The 26637-nt window shown below is 40.9% G+C and overlaps 1 protein-coding gene across 1 annotated transcript in view; it reads left to right on the top strand.

The window, feature by feature from the left end:
- ROR1 (receptor tyrosine kinase like orphan receptor 1) overlaps window positions 1-26637 on the top strand; it is a 207869-nt gene that overhangs the window by 33200 nt on the left and 148032 nt on the right. The window contains exon 2 of the mRNA XM_036824114.1: window positions 3113-3184. Within this exon, the coding sequence (XP_036680009.1) occupies window positions 3113-3184 (72 nt within the window). The remainder of the gene's footprint in view (window positions 1-3112; window positions 3185-26637) is intronic.

Raw genomic sequence — 26637 nt, forward strand, 5'->3', positions numbered from 1 at the left:
TTCAAACCTAGACAGTGACATAGCTGCTAACTGGAGTACGTCCACACGGCCCATCTGCCTTGCTAGACAGAAGGGGAGGCATGAAAGATCTTGAGTATCCACTCTATGCTGGGCACCCTTTTGGTGCAGGACCCTTTTGGTCCATAATGTGATTTAGTCCTTACCACATTCCTGTGAGATGGCTTTTATTGTCCCCATTTTACAGATGAGAAAATAGTGGTCAAAAGATGTTAAGTAACTTGGTCCTGATCACAAAATTAGTAAGTGGCAGAAATTAGTATCTTAATGGAGGTGTGTATTTCCATTAAATATTCTACTGTCTCCCAATTGGCACATACAAATTTGCCATTACCACAGTAAATTTTACACACAGAGAGGCTGCTAGTCTGGTATTAAATATCTCATCCTTTTGCCGCGGTGAAGAAAATAAGGGAGGAGCTGAATCCATTAGTGGAGATCCTGTAGGGTCAAGACTGGCGGTCGCATCTCTCTAAAGCTGCTGCTGACCCTAGAATCAAGGGCGCTCAAATTGAGATGTGCTCAATTTTTCTTGCTTAAAATTCAGCCTGCTTTTCGGGAGGTGAGGGGGGAACCTTATTAAACATCATTTTTGTGAGGGACTACATTCAACTACTAACATTAAACTTTTCACATTAAATAATCAGCCTTTCTTTAAAAAAAATGTGGCCTCAGAAGACAATATTTTTCAGGGAGATTATTCATATTTTAAAATATTTTATCTGTTTTTATTATCATTTTATCTGAAAAGCTGAACATGTGGTTATCTCGAGGAATAGATCTGGAGTCTGAGAACAAAATTCCTCAGAATCATCACAATCACTTAATGAGCTTGTGAATTGAAATTATCTTCGCTGTAGCCTAAGAACCCAGTGGTAATTAGTGTCCAGGGACACATGGGGAACAATTTCAACTGTTAGCAGTGCCAAGAATCCATTCATTTGTCATCAGTCTCAAATTATATTCAATCAGCAATTCAAATTCAGGCTAGAAAAACCAAGTGACATTTAGCTAACTTTCTATAAAATTAACACTGTAAAGTGAAACCTATGTTTCTGGCAATTTAACCGTGAGCAGCAGTAAGATGAAGCTATGAAAATATTGAATGTAAATGCTGTCAAAATCTGTCTTAATCCCACCACTTCCCCACTCTTTGCTTCCTTGCCTGAACTGCTGCCGTGGCTGCCATGCTTCTATTCCCAAGCTCCCCGAAGTCTGAGTGCTGGAGTGCTTGATGAGCCTTTTTATAAGGGGAACCACAGCAGTCCAAAATACTGCCGACAAGGGGCCTTTATTCAAAGAGCCAAAGTGGGTGGCAGCAGGATGGGGGTCAGCGTGGAGTTGCAGTTGGAATCACACATGGAGGGCTCCAAAATGTAGACAATTAGCACTTCCTGGTGAAATCACCTGCATGAAATACCCATTCCTAGGACAAGTGGTTGATAACAGAAGTGCTGTCTTCCACTGTGGTTTTGTGCTAACCGTTTTTCTTACCTGGGCAGATTTTCCTTTTTGGCTTCATATTTTGGAATTCTCTGTGCTGTAAGATCCCTGCCATACTGCCCATCTGACTTCAGTTCCCCTTGAAAGAATCTATGCTGTTGTTGGCTCAGGATGTAGCAGGTGACTGGGGCTGTTTGGGGTGGGAAGGGTATGTGTGGTTTGTGTACTTTCTTTCTCACCTGCTTTCTTTTCCCACCTGAACAGGGGAAGGGACAAGCCAAGGAGGCCTGCACAAACCAAACAACCTTTTGTCTCTGCTGTACGTGGCAGTTTGATTGGAGACCCAGTAGACAAGCTAGAAGTGGCCTCTGCAAGTTCTTAGTGGGTAAACATCCCGTCCTTGGCAAAGCTCACCGATGACGGGTTGTGGCTTCTATGGCCATGCGGCAGACGGTCCCCATCAGTAAATAAGGAAATGTAGAGAGTGTGCTTATCTAGGTGAAAAGGTGAAGCCAGAGAGAGGTAAGGTGAAAAACAAGTCAGGTTTCACAGACTTGAGGACTGGGCAGCATGGGCTGCCAGGAGGTATGTGCGTGGTGGAGTCAAGCAGACCTGGATGTGAATCCAGTTCTTCCACTTACTAAAGTTTATCTTGCATTCTGACACAGGTCCATTTTCAGTGACTACCTAGAGTACTGTGTTGAAAAGGCTGTAAGGCAGACCCCAGGTTTAATAAGCAAAAAGGGCCATAATTGACTAATGATGTCTGAAGGAAGGGGAAGTGACAGCATGGGTGCCACGGATCTAACAACCCAGGCTCTGGGCTCGCTGAGATCCTGCCTAGCACTATAGTTCTGTAATGCAGTGAGTGTGTATGTGTGCGTGCGTGTGTGTATGTGTGTAACCTAACAATTGGTTAGTGCAATCCTATTAGAATGTGCTAGTAGGATGGTGTCATGGGTTAAATTTTCAAAAACAAAAACATCATTTGTATATTACAGTATATCACTGAAGAGTTTTAAAATTTTAATAGTGTATCATGTCCCTTAGACTACTGATTTGCACGTTTGCTTTAATTTATAGTGGTTTTGAAAATTATCTTTGAATTTGGGTTACCACGAATGACTCTCCATATTCAAACACTTAGCTTTCATTTGTCTTGACTTAAGGTTTCAATACAGAGAAATCGATTTCTCTATTAATAGAAATGCTATCAATTCACAAACACAAATGAAGCCAGCAGCAGGAACAATGCTGTTCTCATGTTTCATGGGAAGACTATTGACTATATTAATCTAAGACTTGTCTTCTAACAAGAAAAGGAAGAGTTTGTGTTTGATGGTATTTGGTCATTTATGTAGGTTTGGTTTTTCATCAATGAAATATTTGTATTTTAATTTTCAAGCCTGTGCTTTAAAGAAAAAAAACTTTGAATCTGGTGTCCAGTGTGTTTGTCTGGATAGCCTCTATAATGCAGGCACCTCTGCCTGGTAAGGAGAGCAGTCATTCAAGTTTAATAAGCTATGGGACTGCGTAGTTTGTCTTGGAAGGCAGGGCCTTTGGAAATCTCCTTTAATGCTTCTAACAGCCCGTAAGTTACTATATTTAATATTGCCCTTGTCTTTTTCCCCTCCCTTCTTTGTCTTTTCAGAAACAGAGTTGTCAGTCACTGCTGACTTAGTGCCTACCTCATCATGGAACATTTCAAGTGAGCTCGACAGAGGTACACAGTGGGGACATGGAGGGGTGGAGGTGGAGGAGGGGAGGCATGGAATGCCAGGTTTACTCCTGGCATGGCTCTCTTTGAAATCAACTGCTTTTTAGATCACTAGAAGGAGGCGGGGGCCAAAATAAATTCCCTGCTTACTGTGATCATTTAACATTTAATTACTTGGAATTCTATTATTTCTGGAAAGGTTTGTTGTTTTTTTTTTTTTTTTCCTCTTTCTCTCTCTCTTTCCTTTCCCTTCTTCCCCTAAAATGTTCCACATGGTAAAAATGCTTCAAGATGTGAAAAAGGGTAGTTTCTGACCTTCCTGACACTGCATCTAGTGGATCTTATTTAGAGGATTTGATTCTGCCTGAGCCAGGACTGATCAGAGCTGTTTGCTGGGTGACCTTTTACAGTGAGTATTTGATGTGCTTGCAGGGTTCAGGGCAGAGTATTTGGAATGTTTGTAATTGCCTGTGTGTACAGATGGCAGCTTCCTGTGTGCACGTGGAGAACAGGTTCCTGCTCTGAGGCTGTTGTAGTATTAATTAAGTCCTGCTGTATGCTAAGCACTGGCTACTCTATAGAGATCCTGTGTCCTGGAAGATAAATCAGGACACATTCAGAATCCCTGAAATTGGCTCATCCTACCCTTCAGGCTTATTTCTCTTTAGTCCCCTTTATGCCCTTTTATGCATCTCCAGCCCGATTTCTATTTCATCTTATATGTCCTGTGCTTTTTTGCTTCTCTACTTTTGTCTAAGCTGTTCTTTCCATCTGAATTGCCCTTCCTTCCTTGCCAGTCCCCATTCTCTCCCCTCTACAGGGCAACAAATTACTTCTCCTTTAAGTCTGAGCATATAGTCTATATTAGCCACAGTCTTATCTAATCCCTCCGCAGGAATTGGCCTTTCTGTATTTGGAACCCCCATAGTCTTTTTCTCTGTTATTCTCTTAGCATTTTCTATGTTATATCATGGTGATTTACATACTTGTCTATCTCGCCCTTAAACCTGGAAGTTCCTTGTAGGTAGAATATCTATTTTGTTCTTTTTTCTTTTTTTTTCCTGTCTCTATTAAAAAATCTAGTAGAGACTCTCATTCATAGGAAATCCTCAATAAATATGTGTGGAATGACAGATGAGTCACACTGTAGTCATATAGATGGATGGGCCACATCCACATATATGTATACAGATACATTCAACAATCTTACTGAGTTTCTACTTTAGTTCAGGCATGATTTTAGGTTCTGGGATTATAGTGATAAAAGGAGCTCAAAAATCATTGTCAAAAATTGCCTTTTATGATCAGCTGTCTTTTGTCTGCTCATGTATTCACTGGGAGTTAGAGTTCCTCTCTGAGGAACGAGAATGTTACTTTACAAAACAGTAATGGGCAAATTTACTTTGCTGGTTAGGCTCTTTAGGCATTTTAGGGTGGCAGGATGAGGTGAGATGTCTTTTCACCTTAAATCAAAGGACATTTAGGATCATTTTTTATTGTCAAATTTGAGCTGGACATTCTTTTTCTAATTAAGGATTAAAACAGGGACTGCATGTTATGCCTCTCCATCTCCAGCACCAAGCACAATGCTTAGGAGGCAGTAGTTTTTCAACAAATATTTGTGGATTTTTTTTTTAATGGAAAAGCAGAAATAAAGCATACTAAATGTTAACTCAGTGCCTACTCTGTGCCATGCAGTGTGCCAGGGGCTTTCAAGTAGGTGAACTTACTTGGCAAGCTCCTTATGGCACCAACAGAAAAAATTATATCATTGCACACTACCTTTTACTGATCAAGTTCCAGTTACAGCTCTAGAAGGACATCAGTATGTGCTAAAAAGGCAGCAGAGCCACCAGTCAACTACCTAGCATGCCAGACTTTGAATTTCTAGCAGACCAGCACTATAATTAGCAGCTGTTGCCCTTCAAGAAAGTAGTGTCAAGTAGTAGAACCTACTGGCCAAAGGGTGGAACTAAGGCAGTCCCCAAACTCCTTTGATTGTTTAGCATGGCCTTCCAGAGAGCATGGATGGCTTTCCAGGGGTTCTTGGTGTCTTCTTTCTCTAGAAGATAATTAGTATGTGGTCTTTACTTCCCATTTAGAATGAAAGTGAAAGCTGATTGATTCATTTATTCACTCATTTTGATCAATTCTTTATTGCTTCCGACTCTGATCTGGGCACAGTCTGAAGACTCAGGATCAAAAGATGAATTAGGGACTTCCCTGGTGGCGCAGTGGTTAAGAATCCACCTGCCAATGCAGGGGACACAGGTTCGAGCCCTGGTCCGGGAAGATCCCACATGCCGCTGAGCAACTAAGCCCATGAGCTACAACTACTGAGCCCACATGCCACAACTACTGAAGCCCACGCGCCTAGAGCCCATGTTCTGCAACAAGAGAAGCCACCGCAATGAGAAGCCCACGTACTGCAACCAAGAGTAGCCCCTGCTCGCCGCAACTAGAGAGAAAGCCCGCATGCAGCAACGAAGACCCAACGCAGCCAAAAAAACAAAACAAAACAAAACAAAAAAAGATGAGTCAGACCAAGGTCTCTGTCCTCCGTGAACTCAGAGCCAAGAGAGAAGGACTGGTATCTAAAGGCATAAGAAAAACTTTCTGGTCAGATTGAGTTGTCAAGGGACATTCCTCCCAATCACAGAGAGATGCTAGTGTAAATACACAAGGGAAAAAAAAAATCCATCACCAGCCTGGTATGCAGAAAGGAGAAATCTCCAGGTGCCCGAATTGAAGAGCATGCAGTGTTCAGTGGGAAGGAATGAAACAAAAGGTCCTCTGAAAACATGGGAAGTATGTATGGTTCTTAGGGGCTGGAGTTTCAGAATCCTATAGGGATGAGAGCTGAGGCCATAGGAAACAAACTCCTTTCCAAGGCTGTCAAGGAATGACAGACCTGGGCATGAAATAAGGAAAATTCTGCCAAGGATCTGGTATGGAAGTCTATCAACCACCCTGGGCCACTGGGATCACCCACAAGAAATCAAAACCCCAACCTGTGCTCTCCATGGGTATGGGGTTGGTATACTTCTCTTATAGTGCACAAGCCACAAACCAAGAAGATAATGTAAAAACTTGGTCTGGAATTGATTAAGCTATGAGATCCTGACAGGGGACAGCCTAAAGCCAAAAATCATTGTCAAAAAACGTCTCAACAGCCCAGTACGTATGGGTCTCCCACCAAAAACAAAATTTAAAAACTCAAAACCACAAAACAACAGAACTCCTGATGTTAAGTAATTTTAAATATTATAGTGTGTTCAAGAGAGCGAAAAAAAGCCACCATTAGTGAGAGTCAGACAAAACCCATGGAGAAGTTCATATCTTAGGAACTAAAAGCAATAGACCGATTTGAGAGAGTAGATATGTTTAAAATGTTTCCTGGTGAAAGAGGAAATAGAAACCATAGGCCAAGTACAGGATAATATGACCAAAAAGCAGACATTTTACAAGAACTAAATAGAAATTCTATAATTGAAAAATAGAGTTATAGAAATTAAAAATTCATCAAGTGGGTTAAACAGTGGCTGCACTCAGCTGAAGAGAGAAATGGCTAACTAGAAGACAGATTGAAGATAGTATGGTAGTTCAGAGAATGGACCCTGGAGCCAAGGTGACTAAGTTTGAATCCTGACTCTGCTACCTGCATGCTGTGTGACTTTGGGCAAGCCACTCCACCTCTCAGTGCTTTGGTCTTCTCATTTGTAAGATGAGATAATAACAGTACCTACCTCACATGGTGGTTGTGAAAATTGATCTGGCTAACAAATCTGATAAACTAATAGTTAAGAAGTAGCAGCTGCTTTTGGTTAATATGGTTATTACTTTGGGCTTGGTAGTTAAAAAAAAAAAATCATTGGTATTTTGGCAGGCTTGTAAAGAAAGTGTATATTAGGGTTGGAATGAATATTGCAGATCCTGTCAGCAGGATCAGCCCATGTCAGCAGCCCATGTCAGCAACCACCCACTCTGGCCTCCCACACATGGCTGTTCACCCACACCAGCACCATATTTAGTTTGGTAAACAAGGTTCTCTATGGTCTTACCCTTGCCAGGTCCTCTCACCTCACCCCTACACTCCGTACTTTGTACTCTTTGTTTCAACAGCCCGCCTCTCTAATTCCTTAAGTATATCCTTTTATTCTATACTTCCAGTCTCTCCGCCTTTGTTCATACAGTTTCTTCTGATTGTATTGTCCTTAACCTTATTCTTCACTTGGCTGACTCCTTTATTTAAGCATCACCTTAACCATTGCCTCACCCCCTTCTCCCCGCCGTGCTTCTAATGGGCATAGTGCTGAATAAGACCACCAGTGTCCCCGTTTTGGTGGACCTTGCGTTCTAGAGGGAGAGACAGATCATTACGAATCCTTTCATCAACCCCATTGACCATGCCATCAACAGTACCCTGAAACATTTAATATGTGGGGTACCATATGACCCCATGTCTGTCTTGCTCAGAATCCTTACCAGACTGTATTGACGTCATCGATTCTGTGCCCGTCTCTTTAAAGTCAGGTCTCTCTTATCCACTGGCAGCTCTTATTGCCCAACCAAGTGCCTGGTGTGTAGTGGAAAACGTGTTAAATGGTAGGGGTTCCAATGCCATCTGTGCCAACTAGTGTGAATTCCTACTAGGTGTGAGGCACTTGCTGAGCATGTGAAGGCATCATTTGCATTCACACCACCGTGGGCAGCAGAACAGATAGGCAGCTGGGGCTCATGAGGGTTAAAGGACTCAGCTGAAGGGCATAGCTGGTGAGTGGCGGTGCCAGGATTCCCACCAAGGCCTCCACACCAAGTCCAGGGATCCATGTCCAACATGGCAGTTGATTGCACTGTCTCCCCTGCATTCATATCCCTCCTCCAGTGGGACAGTTTCCCTCACGTGGAGAAGCAGTAAAATAAAAGTCCGTCACTTGGTATTCTTTAATGCCTTTCTCGTCACCGACCTGCTCTGTTCCACCCATCAATCCCATTCTGGCTCCCCAGCCTCACGCTGGTCCTGGTTTTCTGTTCAATGAGTCCAGTCAGGGGCATTAAACAGTTACCTGTTTATCCTTTCCAACAGGAAATGAAATTTAAAAGAGACAAGGCCACCCGGGAAGAGCCGTTGAAAGCTACTATTGACGGGGCATGGGGGTAATTTCTGAAACAAATGCTTCAGAAGCAAGTGCCTCCTAAAATAAATCGATCTACAGGGGCCCAACCTCAGCTTCCCTGTGGAGGTTTCGGGGTAGGGCATGATGAGGGCCTCTTTCCCCCTCTTCCATTTTCAGTCACATGAGGTCTCAGAGGTTCTCTGTAGAAAGCCAAATGTTTCTTTTGGAGAAAGCACTGGAAATTGCACCCGTAGGTAGCAGAAAGGGAGGGAGCCTACAACTTAAAAAAATACTGAGGCCTCATTCCAACTGCAAACAGTTCTCTGTGCTGACAGACTAGATTTGGGGGTATTTTCGTCCTGCTCTGCTTTTTTAAGAGCTGGATTTCTCTACCAGCTCAGAGCTTTACACATGGTAGGGAAGCGTATAGCAAGGTTCTTAGGAGCATGAACTCTGGAGTTACTATGACTCTAAGCTTCCTTTTGCTCACCTGTGGAGCAGAGGCCTTCATCTCTATCACCTAAGATTGTTTTCCCGGCCAACAAACACATCTGTGGGTTGCATTGGTGCTGTGCCCTAGGACAGCTGCTTGCATGGTCGCAATAGACAGATACGTGCTGGCCTCAACCCCTTAGCTCACCGTCAAGGGTTGTGACCAGGTTTTCTAGTTCAGGAGTGGTTGCTTCCCCTTGTCCCCCCTCTCTGTTACTTGATTTGTCTTTGGTACATAAAGAGTCTATTTAAATAACATTGACTGGTCTATACCTTGGAGCTTGGTTCACAGCTCGTCCTCATGGGACAGCTGAGTCCTTTCTTTGTGCTCCTAATAGTATGTATCAGGAGCAGGGGCAGTGGGTGAAGGGGCAAGAGAGGGATGGTCTAGATCAGGAGACTCGGTACTTGGCAAGCTAAAGAGTAGTCCTCTTGGGACTGGGAGCTGGTTGGAGGCATTTCTGGGGAAATTGCTGGGGGTAGCTTTGTGGTGTTTAAAACAGCCCAAGTTCAGCAGCCTTTGGCCTTATGCAATGTCTTCTTAATATTGATAGCATCGTTTTCTTTAAAGGACTGATATCATACTGCCACTATTAATCGCAAAAGCACTTGGAGCCTCTGTAACCTTATATGGAAAATGGGAGAAGTAGTATCACTCCAAAGCATAAAATAGAGTCTAAAGTCCCACCACAGTCTCTAGAACAGATAGTTGCTCATTTCAGGTAATTCTCTTACCCTCACCCCTTCTTATTCCCAAGGGGAGGGTAGTATGATCCAGTGAATGAGCACTTGACAAAGAACCTAGATTCCAGTCCCAGCTCAAGTCCACAACCAGGTCAGTGACCTGTCATTTAAGCTCTGGGCCTCAGTGTTCTCATCTGTAAAAAGGGAGTTATCAATTCTTGTTCCGTGAGGCTTCAGTGCTGCAGGTCCATTATGGTAGCCACTAGCCACCTGTAGCTGTTGAGTACTTAAAATGTGGCCAGTCCAAAATGAGATTAGTGTGACTGTAAAACCCAAACCAGATTTCAATGGCTTATTCCATTGAAAAAGGACTTAAAATATCTTATTAATAATTTTTATATTGATTATGTGTTAAAAGATAATTTTTCATATATTGAATTAAGTGAAATATATTATTAAAATTCATTTTACTTGACCCTTTTAATGTGGCTACTAAACAATTAAAAATTACACATGTCACTTGCATTATAATTCTATTCAAAGGTACTTCTCTAATGAAACAACAGCTAGAACTTCAGGTAAATCTAACCTGTGTTTCCTACTTGCAACATGAGGACATGTTCTCATATCTATGCGAGGTTTAACATTCTAGGAACTGCTTTTTATTAAAAGAAATTTTTTGAAAACTGATTTCTTGTGTGTGTATGATGCTTAAAAATATATCAAGTACTTTATGTGTAAGGGATAAGCATTATTGATTCTAAGCTGATCATTAACTCTCAGAGAAAGGCAATATTTCAAGTAATCTCCCTCCTGTGGAGAAAAACTTTGTAGGTTAGAAGTCCAAAGCACAGAAGGTTTATACTTTGATAATGGTTACATAAATGACAGCAATGGGACCCTAGAACAAGTCAGGAAACCCCAGCTTCGGGGCAGTAGTTGGGTATATTCAAACAGGGCCCTGATGATCCAGTGTTGCCTCTATCTCTCAGACTTCACCTTGCACTATTCTTTCTTGCTGGCCATGCTCCACCAGCCACACTGGCTTCCTTTATGTTCCTCTAGCAAGCCAAGTGCTTTCCTGACCAAGGGCACTACCCAGAATCCCCTTTCTCTTGCTTTTCCCCTCCTTCAGATCTTGACGTAATTGTCATCTCCTCAGATAAGCTTTTCCTGATCATCCAAAGTTAGTTTCCTTTTCCTTTATAGTGATTTTAAAAAGAAAGAAAAAAATCTGGTCTAGGCCTGGAAGCAGTGAGAAAAATCCCTTCTTGATAAGAAAGCAGGGGAGCTTCTTGCCAGCTCTGCTGTGTCTACTTTATCCCTCAGTAACTCACAACAAGCTTTCAGTCCCTTTACCTGGAACCCAGCATGGAAGCACATGACACGGAAATCATTTCCTCTTCAACCAAGCTGCTCTCTCTAGGACTCTTGTTAATCCTCTTTACTTGACAAGTCCATTCACTTTAGGGAAGGGAACCGCCAAGATGAGAACTATGCAATTTTGTCATAAAGTGGAGGGGAAACGAACCTTTATGGTCAATTTTGATCCTTCAAAGCCTGCTCCAAGGGGAGGAGCTGGCCACTGGGCACCACCCCTGGGGCAGAGAGGGTCAGCCTCCCCACTCAGTACCCCATCCAGCCCATCATTCCAGCTCTAGCGCCAGCTCTTGGTACCAATCCCTCCCAGCAGCCCTCCCTCCCCTCCCCTGTGTGCTGCTGTCAGTGGGGCCTTCAGCGTAGAGGCCTGGGGCCCAAGGCTGTTCTGCAAATGGCCAAGCTTAGCTGAGCGAGGATCACAGAGCTCCCCCTTCCCGGCAAGCTCCACCCGGTTGAGACAGAGGAGCAATCGAAGAAGCTTGGAAATGTTTACGCTCCTGTTTTTACCATTTAGAATCAGGATAGAGATTTATCTACCTCCCATCATGGGTCTCAGATTCCTTACTCCCTTGGTACCATCTTCAGTAATTCCTGGCAAAGACAAGGCACAATCTTGGACTCATAAATAATCAGGAAGCAGCAGAAAGGGCGTTTCTCAATGCTCCCAGGCAAGCTTTGTCCTTGCCTGGTATCTTAGTTTGGATTTAAACCTGCCTGCCGAGAGGACCTCCCTGAGTACCCACTTCAGAAATGGCTTTGGAGTTTGGCCTCAATGTGCTTCTAGAAACTTGTGGACTAAAGTCCTGCTCACAGGGATTATAGGAGGCCTTTGTAGTCCTGGGCCTATGGCTCTGGTCAACCCTTGCTCAAAGACTCCCAGGGACTTTTGGACTTAGAGGCCTCTTGACAAGGGAGGGAGAAGAGATTACACCAAGCGCCCTCTGGCTCCTGCCTCAGCGTCCACCTCTCCGCCCCCTCCACTCTTGCTTGCTGTGCTCGAGAACCAAGTGCTCATTGTTCCCCATCCTATCTCAGGCTGCTGTGCAAACTCTGCTGCTTGCTATGATGAGAGTACCCTCCCACCCTTTTGTCATCCTTAAAGACCCTGTACAGATTCATCACTTGGAAGAAACCTTTCCTGACCCCACCTGCCCCTATAGGAAATCACATCTTACTCTGTGGAGGAAGTGGTTCTGCCTCACCACGCTGCTGGGGGATGCTGCTTTCCGGGTATATTTTCTTTCTCTCTCCCGTTCTTCTCTCTTGCAAGAAATATGCATTAAGCATCTTCTTCATGTCCAGCAAAGCCCTCACGGCTCACCCATTCTAGCAGGAGGGTCAACCTGGAAGGGCACTGTGGAGAGTGCTTTGAGAGCCACGAGAACAGCTTGCCAGGCTGTGAACGTCTTGAGATCAGGAATTAGGTCTTTTTTCTGCATCCCTGTAGCTCTAACTCTAGTACAGGTACTTGAATAAATAAATAGATGAGTGAGTGGTAAAAATCAGAACATCAGAGTTGAAAGGTACTTTAGAGTCGAAGTCCTCTAACACTGCTGGTCTCAGAATCACCTGAAGAGACCCAGGCTCATTGGAGCAGGCTAGACTCTAAGCCTCTGTGTTTTTACTGACTTCCCAGGTGATTCTGATTCTCACCAAAGTTTGAGGACCACTGAAAGAGCAGTAGGTCTTAACCTCAGCTGTGATCGGAATCACCTGTGGAGTTTTAAAAATTACTAATACCTGGGTCTATTCCCCATTCTGCCCTCCCCCCACCAACCACCATTCTCATTTCACTGTTCTTCTATACAATCTGGGGTTTGAGGGATTTAAAAGCTCTCCAGGTGATTCTAATGTGCAGCAAAGTTTGAGAGCCACTGTTACAGAGTTCTAGGCTCATCTACCCTGTAGTCTTACCATGGTGTTCTAACAAGTGATTTATCCAGGTACCGATGGTTGGAACTTTCTCCATTTCTGTCCTTAATTTTCTGAGGTAATATAGAAAAAAGAATGGGGATTGGAGTGAGAAGTCCTTGATTTATATTTGAGTGCTGTGGCTAACTCAGGTTCTCAAAAATTGAGCTTTACTTTTTTGGGGGGCTTTTTGTTTTTCGTTCATCTGCCAGGGTTGTCGTGAATACGAATGTAATGACATAGGTGAGAGGGCTGAGCTAGGTCCCAGCCCTGATTAAATAAATATAGAGATAGATAGATTGATACTGATACTGATTTGACATACTTCTGAAAATGTCTGAATGAGTTAGTGTAACTCCATCACTTTTTTTATACGGCCATGAGGAGTAATACTTTCCTGCCTTATGAAGTAATATCAGCTCTTACCAGTTGCCAAATATTGAGAGCTTTTTAATGTGCCATGAACACATAAAGTGATTTACATGTGTTGTTGTATTTAATCCTCATAACAATTCTAAGAGATAGTACATCAATTTTATGGATGAAAAAACTGAGCCTTAGACAAATGTAATGGGCTGTCGTGTCCTCATCCCCAGATCCTGTGAACTTTATCTTATTTAGAGAAAGGCTGTTTGCAGGTGTAATTAAATGACGGTAAGGATCTTGAGATGAGATCACCCTACATATCCGGGGGGACCCTAACTGTCTACAGGTATCCTTAGAAGATAGTGGCAGAGGGAGATTTCATACAGACCCACAGAGGAGCCAGTGATGTGAAGATGGAGACAGAGACTGGAGTGATGGAGCCACAAGCCCAGCAATGCCAGGGCAGCCCCCAGAGAGTGGAAGAGGCAAGGAACGGATTCTCGCCTAGAGTCCCCAGAGGGAGCAGGGTTCTGCCTGATTTTGGACTGTAGCCTCCAGAATTGGGTCAAAATAAATTTCTGTTGTTTTAAGCCACCGAGTTTGTAGTAATTCGCTACAGCAACACCAGGAAACTAATAAAAGCAGTTGCAACAATTTGCCCAAAGTCACGAAGCTGTGAAACCAGAATTCAAACACATGTCCTTACCCAATATAGTCTATTGCCTCCAAACTGAATTGAAATTTGTAATAAAATATCTTAGATTCATTTACTCAACAAATGTATATGGCATCCTACCGTGGACAAGTCCTCTTCTAGGGTCTGAAGATGTAATAGTGAACAAAACAGAAACAGTCCTGCCTTCAGATACCCTAAATTCAGTGGAAGAGAGAGACTTTAACAATTAATTTTACACATGCACATATACTAAAAATCATTTAATTGCAGCAGTGATAGGTGCTTTAAAGGAGAAGTATGAAAACATAGCTGTATAAAAACAGACAGTTACCCTGGAACCACAGGTTCTCACACCCTCCCTCACTAGGCCCAGCTAATAGACACCTGAGGTAGGGGTCAGCACTGCATTTTTTCTGGCCAGTTTCTTGGGAGGTTACATGTCTACAACTCCATTTTAGCCCTCCTGCACTTTAGGAGAAGTCAGTCTAGAAACAGGGCAAGTCCGTTGCTTGGATTAAGGACCCACAATAGGAGGAAGGCAATAAGGCCTTCAGCAGGCAGTGGGCTCTGCAACCCATTACGAACATCATTCTGAGGCAGTGGAGTGTGGGGAAACTGCTCTTAGACAAGGTTGAAAATTTGTGCATTCCTGTGCCAGGCAAGATTTCCTGTAGGGCCCTGAGAAGCTCACTAATCATCTCCTTAGTTCCAAGTGATATTACTTCAGGGCAGTTCCTGTCAAGGCCCCATGCTTAAATATCTCTTTGCTTGGGTTTATTCCATCAAATGCTTCATTGGCTTTGAAAAAATGCTCTGAGCCTTAGCTGGGTCCAGCAGCTTAGGAAGTTCAACTCACCACATGCCTCAGAGGGCTCCTAGCTTTGACCCCAGTTGCTGCAACTAAAACTAACTTATCTTCTGCAAATGATTTCATTTTTGGGGCCCTAAGTCAGTCCTGATCCACTCCAGTCTTTGGAATATGGTTGTGTAGAATTCCAGCTGACTTGCAAGAATTCTCTCTATCCGTGGCCTTTACTTGTCTTCTGAACTCAGAAAGCTGTGTTTTTCTGGAGATCCTTCCCAGGTCTCTAATCCTTTTCCCATCACTTATACACTTATTCATTCAACAGGTTCTTATAGAGTACCAACTGTGCACCAGGCACTGTGCTAAAGACAGAGCGGTGAAAACACAAAGTTCCTCTCTCACGAACCTCACTTCCTGGTGGTATTAGCAAACCCCTGTGTGGGAAGTACTATTCCAGCTAATCCTTCCTGAATGCCTGTTCTGTTCTAGGCATTGTACGAGACATTTTACTCACAATGCCATCCCATTTAATGTGCCATCAAAACCCTGTGAGGTAGGTACTATTATGCCCATTTTCTAGCCAGGAAAACAAGCTTAGAGACGTAAAGTGACTCAGCTAGTAAATGGCAGAACTAGGATTCACATCCAGATTTTTCTGACTACAAAGTCCATATTCACTGCCTGCTGAAGGCCTTATTGCCTAGTTCTAAACTAATAATCCATGTTTATCGGGAGGAAAGAAAACATTGGATTATAAGTTTATAGAATATCCTTTCTGGAGGAGGATATTTTTAATTACCCTTAGGCGATTTTTCTTATTTGTGTTTTTCCTTTAACTTCCACATTTTCTTCAATAAATATCCTGTACTCTTGTAGTTAGATATAAGTAAAATATGTAAGAAAATAAGGAAACTCCTGTATACCCCCCCAAAGAATTGAAAACAGGTACTCGAACAAATATTTACATGTACTTGCATGTTCTTAGTAGCACTATTTATGATAGCCAGAAGGTGGAAACAGCCCAAATGTCCATTAGTGGATGACTACACTGACAAATTGTGGTGCACACCTACAGTGGAATATTAGTCAGCCATAAGGAGGAATGGAATACTGATACATGCGACAAAGTGGATGAACCTCGAAAATGTTATACTAAGTGAAAGAAGTCAGATACAAAAAGTTCCATATTCCATTCATGTAAAAAAATCCAGGATAGTTCAATGCCTAGAGATAGAAAGTGAATAGGTGATTGCCAGGGGCTGGGGTGAGGGGGAATAAGGAGCAACTGCTTAGTGAGTCTGGGGTTTCTTTTTGGGATGGGGTGCGTATCTTGGAACTAGATAGAAGTGGCGGTTGGGTAACATTGTGAATGTACTAAATGACACTGAATTTTGCAATTCACTTTAAAATGGTTCATTTCACATTATGTGAATTTTACCTAAATAAAAGTAAGAAAACTCAAAATAAATAAAATAGACACATTGATAAGCTTTTATCCTGTTACTCTTCTTTACTGCTAGTGATGTGAGGGCTATAAAAATGGATTTGACACCTCCATGCCAGGACTATTTTTACTTAGTGCCTCAGCCCCTAACCCAAGTAAGAGCCCTGGCCTGCCCACTAACTAAAATAACCTTGGGCCGGTCACTTAACGTCTTAGAACTTCAGTGCTCTCAGCTGTCACACAGAATTAATAATGTCCACTGAGGTCATTATCAGATCCTAATATGATAATGTGGTGCTCTGTAAACTGTCAAGTGACTTGAATATATTTTTCCAGTCTTTATTTTTATATCAAGAACCACTAAGTAATCAGAAATCATCTCCAACTGCTTACCAAGTGTGTGTGTTAAAAGAACCATGAAAGTAAGTGGTGAAATCTTGGTAATGTGTGTATTCAAAGACCATGCTTTTTGTTGTTGCTGACATTGTTGTTTTTTTTATTTGTGGGTGGTTTGTTTTTGCCTTTATAACAAAGTCTATTCTGGTAACAAAGAATGTTTGGGCTGGGGATGGGGAGGAGGATAGGTTGGGATAATGAGATACATGCACCCCAATGTTCATAGCAGCACTATTTACAATAACCAAGACATGGAAGCAACCTAAACGTCCACCAACAGAGGATGTGGTACATATATACCATGGAATATTACTCAGCCATAAAAAAGAATGAAATAATGCCATTCAAAAAAAATGATACAAATGAACTTATATACAAAGCAGAAACAGACTCACAGACATAGAAAACAAATTTATGGTTACCAAAGGGGAAAGGGGTGGGGGAGGGATAAATTAGGAGTTTGGGATTAACATATACACACTGCTATGTATAAAATAGATAATGAACAAGGACCTACTGTATAGCACAAGGAACTATACTCAGTACTTTGTAATAGCCTATAAGGGAAAAGAATCTGAAAAAGAATGTGTGTGTGTGTGTGTGTGTGTGTGTGTGTGTAGCTGAATCACTTTGCTGTACACCTGAAACTAACTCAATATTGTAAATCAACTATACTTCAATTTAAAGAAATCTATCTGCATATTTACAGTCCCTAGCAACAGTGTAGGAGAATGCACCATTCTGCTTATTTCACTAGTACTAAGTATTATCATTTTCTTAGTCATTGTCAATTTTAAAAGCAAAAATGGTATGCCATTTTTATTTTAACTTTCATTTCTTTGATAACTAAGTAAGGCTGAATTTTTTTCTATGTTCAGTGGCCATTTTTTTCTCTGATGAATATTCATTCCTTATTCTCATTCTATTAGTGTATATATCTTTTTTTACTGCTTTGAAATCTGCATTTTTAAAACTAGCTTTGCTTTTAATTTTGCTTATGGAATGTGTATCTTTTCATATAGATAACTTTTAATTTTATGAAATCAATTCTATCAATCCTTTTCCTTTTTGATTTTTTACTTTGGTGTCATGGTTAGGAAAGCCTTCCCTTCCCCAGGATGATAGAAGCACTTATATTTTCTTGAAGATATTATAAGTAAAGACTTCCTTTTCAAAATCTGGATCAAGTTGAGCAGTATTTCCAGCCCTAGAGAGGGCAGCAAATTAATCTAGTGCCAGAGTCAACTATATCTCCACAACCTATATGCAGAGAATCTCCCAGATGAATGACCCTTAGAAGGTAATATAATCCAAACTTCTAGCTGATTCGTGACTCTCTCCTTCTAAAAGCCTCATATGTCATTCTACACTAACCTTCTATATGAACGGTTTCTGTCTGATTAGAAAGCTTTTACATGAACACTTTCTTTAGTGACATTATAGAAGTCTACCCTACTCTTCCTTTTGAGAATCCTAAGGTTAGGATGGTCTTTCTTATGCTGAGCCAATTGGTCTTTGTTTTCACTCTTTCTGCCATGTCTACTCCTTCTCAGAAAGTGGATGAAAGCTGTTCTTGGGACTTTGTAGTATATTGGCCTGTTTCCTGCCCTGGTGTTCAGTAGCTGTATGGTCTTCAGTAAATTACTTAACCTCTTTGAGTCCCAGTTTCATCATCTATAAAATGAGGATTCAAAAATTCCTATTATTACACATTCTAACTTTGAGACAGACAGAGTTAAATGCTGGAGCACTTAACAAGCTTAGCAGCTGTGTGCCGTCATTTCAGACTTGATTATGACTCAAGGTTTTCTTTAGTTCTAAGCTTCTAAGATGTGTATGCAGTGTTTGAAGCAGTGTTTTATAGCCTATGATTAATAAAGAAAGCCAAAATACATCTCCAGATAAATTTGTAAGTACATTGAAAAGAGGCAAGAGTCAGAATCAATGTCATAATATATTAATGCCAATAATCTGTTATGAAACTTATTGTTACATAGATGTCTTCATTAGTTTCAGTATTGCTTTGAACTTTGGAATAAAATGACAGATAGCCTCTGGGAGTCTTTTCTGTTCTTAGATAGAGGACCTGGCATATGGACACCTAGACCTCATGAGGTGATCTTAAGGATTAGGGGAGTTCATACATGACCTGTGGTAGTGCATTATCATTATCATATTATTGACCACAGAATCTTCCCTTTCTTGGGATAAACAGTTACCATTCTTTTCATTATTTTTCCTCCTAACTTGTTTTCTAGATTCTTCCCCCATAAGAGGTAGCCTCCTGGAGTGAGCACACAATACTCCAGGTAGACCTGGACCACATAAGGTGCAGCAGGACCATCTCCTCCTTCTTTTGCATTTTTATTCTTGCAACCAAAATTCTAAGTCTCTGGGTAGCATCATCTTGTTGTTGACTTTTGAAAAACTTGCAGTTAGCTAAATCTCCTGTGAGTTTCTCATAATTTTTGCCATTTACCTGCATCTCTCCTTTCTCATACTTGTATGGTCAGTATTTTACATCCCAGTACTCGCTATAAGCTATTCCTATTATATTTCAACATGTTTAATTTATCATATTATTTGATGCTATCATTTAGCATGCTTTAAACCTTCCAACTTTGTATCTTATTAATTTGGTCCTCATCTAAGACATTGATATGACTGTTGGCAGGGAAAGGATATAGACAGAGCTCCCGTTATGATTATATCTTGTCTTGTTGCCAGTATGGAGAACTGTCTCTCTTACAAATGTATATAATTCAGATCTTGTTTTTGAGAGTCTACAGACCTATTTTAGCATCTTTCTGTTTCTCTGAACTTTTTAAAGTCAGCATTCCTATTTTGTCCCATTAATGCCTTTGAAAAGCATTTGTTGAACTATGTACCAGACACTGTGGCAAGTAGTATGTGCCTGTCTTCAAGATGCTCACAGTCTCATGGGAGAAACAGACTAAAGGGAGAGGGTGTATAATAGAAGAAATGGGGGAGTTGTAGATAAAGATTTATGGAGGTGGTGACATTTGAGCTGGGTATTACACAATATATAGAAGTTTGCATAGCAGAAAGTAGATCAAGGACAACATCTGGCCATGCCCCAAATCCCCTTTCCTTAGACCACATGAATGCCAAAATTGCATGTTCATTTTCTCTCATGGTTCCTGCTGTTCTTCTGCAAACAGTATTTCCTTGTTCAGAATTAGATTTCTATTACTGGCATTCTAGGAGATGCAACTGCTATCCAGGATTGCTAAGAATAGAGAAGATGTACCATCTTTTAGCTAGTGGATACTTTTAAGAAGTATTCAGATCATTGAACATCCTATATCTCTCTAATGTCTTACCTCAGTACCAGTGTTATGATCAGCAATTACTACAATAATATAATAATAATTGCTAACATTTATAAAGTACCTGCCATATGCCAGGCATGTTCAGTGGTACTTACATATATTATCTCTTTCTACCTTTAACAAAGAAGAGTTTTAAGCTCAGAGAGGTTGAGTAACTAGCCTAAGGTCACACAGCTAATAAAGCAGCAAAACTGAGACTGGAACATTGGTTTCTCTGTCTCCAAAGCCTGACCATTTACATTTCCTCATTCTGGTCATTTGGTCAATATACCCATCCACTCTCCCCTTAGGTCTTTACTCATTGATTTTTCTCCTCAGTAGTTGCCCTTTGTATGTCTACTATAGGGCTGCTATAACAAATTCCATAGACTGTGTGGCTTGAACAAAAGAAAGTTATTTCCTCACAGTTCTAGAGGCTGGAAAGTCTAAGAGCAAAGGCCTGGGAGGGATCAGTTCCTGGTGACAGTGCTCCTCTTGGCTTGCAGATGGTAGCCTTCTCACCCTGCCATCAAATGTCAGAGAGAGGGAAAGAGAATGAGAGAGAGGGAGAGGGAGAAGGAGGGAGACAGAGGACAGAGATTCCTCTTCTTATAAGTTCGCCAGTCCTTTTTGATGAAGGCCCCATCCTTAAGACTTCATTTAACCTTAATTACTTCCTAAAAGCCCTATCTCTAAATACAGTCACATTGGGAGTTAAAGCTTCAACGTATGAATTTTAGGAGGACCCAAGTCATTCCATAGCACCCTTCTTTAAACATTTTATACATTTTTAATTCTCCATGCTTTTGTTTATGCTATTCCCCAGCATAAGCTTTCTGCCTTTCAGAATCCTTCTAGTTTTTGAGTATCCAACTCAAATATCACTTGCCATGAAGGCTTCTCTGGTTTTCCCATTAAATTTAGTTGCTTCTTCTTCTACACAATAATAATAATACATTGATTTAGCCCCTGTTTTACCCAGATTATATTATATATTCAGGCTCCTTAAAAGCAGGGACCCTGCCTTAATATGCTCCCAATTGACCTGACATGCTCCCAATTGACCTGCCCCTAATTCTAGTGGTACTCCCTAAAGGTATGACTTAAGTTATTCATCAGTTCTAAGGAATGGCAGAGACAATCAGGTAGGTTTAGGCTGGAGAAGAGAAGACTGCAGGAAGCCTCATGACTGTCTTCAGATGTTGGAGTGATGTCTTACAGTGGAGAGAGGAAATGGTTTTATGTTCCCTGAGAGGTTTGAATTGAGGCTACCGGGTGAAAGTTACAAAGAAGCAGATTTCAGCCTAATACATGGAAGACCTTTTTAGTAATAAATGGAAAGGGGAAGAAAGCTAACATTAACTGATAACCAAGAGCTAAACTGTTGCTCTACACCCATTATTCCTCCTCCCCCACAGCCTTATAAAATAGTTCCCTTCTTTTATACATGATAAAACCAAAGTTCCAATAGGCTAAAGTCCTAGTGTAATTTCATGTAGTTAGTCTATCTCCTTCACCGATTCTTCATGAAGAATCGGTCTCCCTCCCCCTAAAGGTATTGAAGCAGACTGTATGACCATTTTTTTCAGGAATGTTGTATCAGAAATGCTCTGGGGGAATTGATATAATTAATATTTCAGTTTTCTTCCATCTCTGAAATCCTATGACTCAGGAATTCTCAGTCTCTGACATTGGTTTAATGGGAATAGACCCATAAAACCTATCTTGTGTCATACTTTTTTGGAAAAGATACATTATAAAACTCTTACTAAGATTATTACAAATTATCATTTCAGTATTGAATGTGTCATTGGTCCCATTAGTTTATATTTATGAAGCTGTTTGGAGGACACAGCTTTGGAAATATCCATACTAATAAAATTGACTTGATCCAAGCCATTAGTGGCTACAGTTTCAGACAAGGTCTATTCCATCTGAGGAAAAGAGTGATACTATACATAAGTTGTCACCTGACTCTAGAAGTCAGATGGGTGAGGTATTTAGTTTTGCTCTCCTGATTACATTCCATGCTGAAGGTGGGTTCCTGTAGACTGAACCCCTCCATAGTCAGCTTCTGGGGCAGGCAGCCAATGTTCTGAAGCAGCTGCCAGTTTTGCGGGGTGATTCATGTGTGAAAGTGTCTCCTCCATAAGAATTTGGGTCATCTTGTTCTTCTTCCCAGAACCAGGCTCTTATCAGACCAGAAGTGTCTCCTCATACAAACGCATCCAAGTTGGGAAGTTTACAAATGATAAGGATAGTCGTTCACCCCCAATATGTAGCTCTTCTGGTCTATGACATCTTATATTTGGCTACACTGTTTCTGTACTCAACAATATTAGGCCTTAGAATCCTGGCGATGGTGTACATTTTGGTGTAACGTTAGAGATAATTTTTAAATGATCATATATCTCTATCTTCTCAATTCAGATGGTTTAACTCAGTGTTTCTCTTTCCTGTATGAAGTCATCGTCTTGAATTTGAGCAAAGGCTTTTTTCCTGTGTGTTTGTGTGTGTGTGTGTGAGTGTGTGTGTATGTGTATGTATGCATTTTAAATAATATTTTGCATGTGCTATGAAAATCCTCTCTACTCTGTTTTTTTTTTTCCCAACCCCTCCACCTCACCCTGGTCAGAGGAGCAATGCCAACACTGAATGAACTGCCAGGAACATCTAAAAGCAGTTCAATTTTTTGTTGTTTTTTTTTTTTAGTTTTTCTTTGCCCCTGCTTTATTTTCCCAGGAAAAATATCACAGGTATCCTCCTCTTCTTCCACTTTTATTATACAAAATATGGTGTTCCTTGATGGAGGTGGAGAGGGAGAATGATATTTTGTAGTAACTGGCAAGGCAAGAATGTCATCAAAACATTTGAATACGAGGTTGACACTACTTTGGAATCATTTAACCCAGTCAGCCTCAAGTTTAACAGACATGACTCAGAGAGGAGTATGATTCAATCAATATCAAACAGTACTTTTGTGGTGGAAGTGGGACCAGACCCCATTCCCTGGTCCTCATTGCATAGCCTTAAAATATCATAGCTTCCAAGAAGTCTTCCAAAATTGCAATTGAGACCAGACTGAGTCACCAGCCCCATCAGGCTTGAAGGATGCTATCAGGGCAGCGTGTCTTTGTTCCTAAATCACAGTTGGGTTGCAAATCTCAAGGATTTGGAACCCACAAAATGAAATCCTCAATTAACTGCCATTGTTTTCTGCACCCAACATTTAAAGACAAAGATGGAAAAGGTAAGAAAATAGATAAGGGATTTATTGAAAAGGCAATATCCTGTTATGTCTCCACTTATATGAGGGACCTTGAGTAGTCAAACTGATGGCAACAGAAAGTAGAATGGGCGTTGCCAGGGACTGGGAGGAAGGGAGAATGGGGAACTGTTGTATAATGGGTACGAACTCTTAGTTGGGGAATATGAAAAAAGTTCTGTGGGTGGATGGGAGTGATGGTTGCACATACTATGAATGTACTTAATGTCACTGAACTGTACACTTAAAATGGTCAAAATGGTCAATTTTATGTTACATATATTTTAACCACAATTAAAACAACAGCAACAACAACATCCTTGGTACAATCTGGAATCTTTTTTATTATTATTATTTATTTATTTTTATTTATTTTTGACTGTGTTGGGTCTTCGTTTCTGTGCGAGGGCTTTCTGAAGTTGCGGTGAGCGGGGGCCACTCTTCATCGCGGTACGCGGGCCTCTCACTATCACGGCCTCTCTTGTTGCGGAGCACAGGCTCCAGACGCGCAGGCTCAGTAGTTGTGGCTCACGGACCTAGTTGCTCCGTGGCATGTGGGATCTTCCCAGACCAGGGCTTGAACCCGTGTCCCCTGCATTGGCAGGCAGATTCTCAACCACTGCGCCACCAGGGAAGCCCCAATCTAGAATCTTTATACGGTGTGTGTATGCATCCCCAGAAACAGGCTATGATGTCTTAAAGAACAGTAATAACAAATTTATACTATCTTTATTTGCCTTGCATTTTTTGTTTTCAAAGTAATTTTACTTACATAATTAAATTTTATAGTCACCAAAACTATCATGGGAAAAGCATGACAGGTATCCTCATCCTTATTTACAGATGAGTAAACTGAGGCCCAAAGTTGCACAGCTGACAGACATAAGAGTTGGTATTAGAATCCAGGGCTTCTGATGTGTGTTCCTGGACTCATGCAAGATCCAGTGTAAAAAGTTTTAAATTGATACTTTACCTATTATACTTACTAACCCTGGAAAGTAGCTTAATATATTTTAAAAGGATTTTCAACAACTTGGAACACTGAAGTGGTTTGGAGGAGGGTTTTAAGATGAGAATAAATTAACTTCGTCACCCCATTGCCTAAACATTCTGATTAACTGAGGTTTTACTGTATACTAATAATATTGACACTTATATAGACTTTACTATGTACCAGGTACTATTCTAAGTGCTTTAACTATACAAATGCATGGAACAAAGTGTATTATTTATAATTTATAACAGAACTTATTGAGACTAACTTGTGCTGAACACCCTCCCAAGTGCTTTATATACTTTATATTATTTAATCCACAGAGCAATCTGAGGCAGCAGGTATTACTAGAGCCTGGAGGTGTTAAATAATTTGCCCGAGGGCACTTGATAGCAAGTGACACAGGCAGGACTCAAACCCAGGTCTGCCTGCGTCTTTACTGGTACTCAAACCCATGGTGTGGTGTGCATCTTTCCAATTACTGTCATCTCCAAATATTAATTATGTCACTCAGGCATGCTGGGGCAGTGTCTGAGTGGGGATGCTGGTTGGCTCATCGTTTGCTTCTTGAGGGACTTCTCAGTTTCACCCTGAGATTCTGGCTGGAAATTTGATTCAGTTGCTGAAAGTGGAAGAAATACAGCTTTCATGTTCATGCACAATTTGCTTTTTCATTTTCCATTATTATCCTGAGACTTATTGTAAATCACACTTTCCCATCAGTCCTGGAGGTTCTGATTATATTCATGGGTTCCAGCTAAGAGCAAGGGCAGTAAATTACTGCCACTTTGTTTGAAAATTTTTTTAGCCACAGTACATTAGCTGCTTTTGTTTGCTTTTCCACTGGTGGTGTGCACGTTTTTATTTCAGAATTGGTGTCTCTTGAATGTCTCAATTGTGAATAATGTAGCTTGCAAAATGGAAGGATTGGAGAAAAACTATGCAAGAGGGCGTCCTGTTGGCATCTGTAAGATTTTAAAGCATTTATAGCTAAAATGTGTTATCGAGTTCTCTTTTTCTCTCTTTCACACACACACACACACACACATGCGCGCGCGCACGCATACATACACTCATAGACACTCATTCTCTGCCTTCTCCTGTTCTCTCCATTCTACATTTCACCCAAAGCAATTGCGAGGTTATGACCAATACAGTGACTAATATCAGGTAACTACCAAGAAATGCCTTCTTCCAGGCTTCTCTAAATGTTTTTGTTTATATAAGAGATCGATAGATCAGAGGGCCAGGAGACATGTTTTATTGTAAGTTTCTGTTCTAAATTTCCTGATATTTTCAGTAAGGAAAAAAAAAAGAAAGAAAAAAGAGAAGAAAACCTTTTAAAGGCAAAAATGGGGCTAATAAGAACCAGACCTGAAAGTGATTGTCAAAATGTCAAAAATAACTGCTTTTCCTTTTTTCAATAGCATTAATCTTCAGGCACCTACCTTTCCATAGACTCTCTCTAATGGTTTGACTTAATTCTCTTGCTGGGCCATCCACAAATAGAGTGGCTTCTAAAGTGATACTCTAGGTATATTTTAATTTCTTCTTTGATTTCTTGGTTATTTAGCAGCACACTGTTCAGCCTCCATGTATTTGTGTTTTTTATGGTTTTTTTCCTGTAACTGATCTCTAATCTCATAGCATTGTGGTCGGAAAAGATGCTTGATACGATTTCAATTTTCTTAAATTTTCCAAGGCTTGATTTGTAACCCAAGATGTGATCTATTCTGGAGAATGTTCCATGTGCACTTGAGAAGAAAGTGTATTCTTCACTTTCGGGTGGAATGTCCTAAAAATATCAATTAAGTCTATCTGGTTTATTGTTTCATTTAAAGCTTGTGTTTCCTTATTTATTTTCTGTCTAGATGATCTGTCTATTGGTATAAGTGGGGTGTTTCAGTCCCCCACTGTTATTGTATTACTGTCGATTTCTCCTTTTATGGCTGTTAGCATTTGCCTTATGTATTGAGGTGCTCCTATGTTGGGTGCATAAATATTTATAATTGCTATGTTTTCTTCTTTGATTGATCCCTTGATCATTCTGTAGTGTCCTTCCTTATCTCTTGTAATGTTCTTTATTTTAAAGTGTATTTTATCTGATACGAGTATTGCTACTCCAGCTTTTTTGTGATTTCCATTTGCATGGAATATCTTTTTCCATCCCCTCACTTTCAGTCTGTATGTGTCCCTAGGTCTAAAGTGGGTTTCTTGCAGACAGCATATATAAGGGTCTTGTTTTGGTATCCATTCAGCCAGTCTGTGTCTTTTGGTTGTAGCATTTAATCCATTTACATTCAAGGTGATTATCAATATATATGTTCCTATTACCATTTTCTTAATTTGGGTTTGTTTTCGTGTGTCTTTCTCTTCTCTTGTGTTTCCTGCTTAGAGAAGTTCCTTTAGCATTTGTTGTAAAGCTGGTTTGGTGGTGCTGAATTCTCATAGCTTTTGCTTGTCTGTAAAGCTTTTGATTCCTCTGGGAATCTGAATGAGATCCTTGCTGGGTAGAGTAATCTTGGTTGTAGGTTTTTCCCTTTCATCACTTTAAATATATCCCGCCACTCCCTTCTGGCCTGTAGAGTTTCTGCTGA

The sequence above is a fragment of the Balaenoptera musculus genome, chromosome 1, assembly GCF_009873245.2.
Source record: "Balaenoptera musculus isolate JJ_BM4_2016_0621 chromosome 1, mBalMus1.pri.v3, whole genome shotgun sequence".
Taxonomy (NCBI): domain Eukaryota; kingdom Metazoa; phylum Chordata; class Mammalia; order Artiodactyla; family Balaenopteridae; genus Balaenoptera; species Balaenoptera musculus.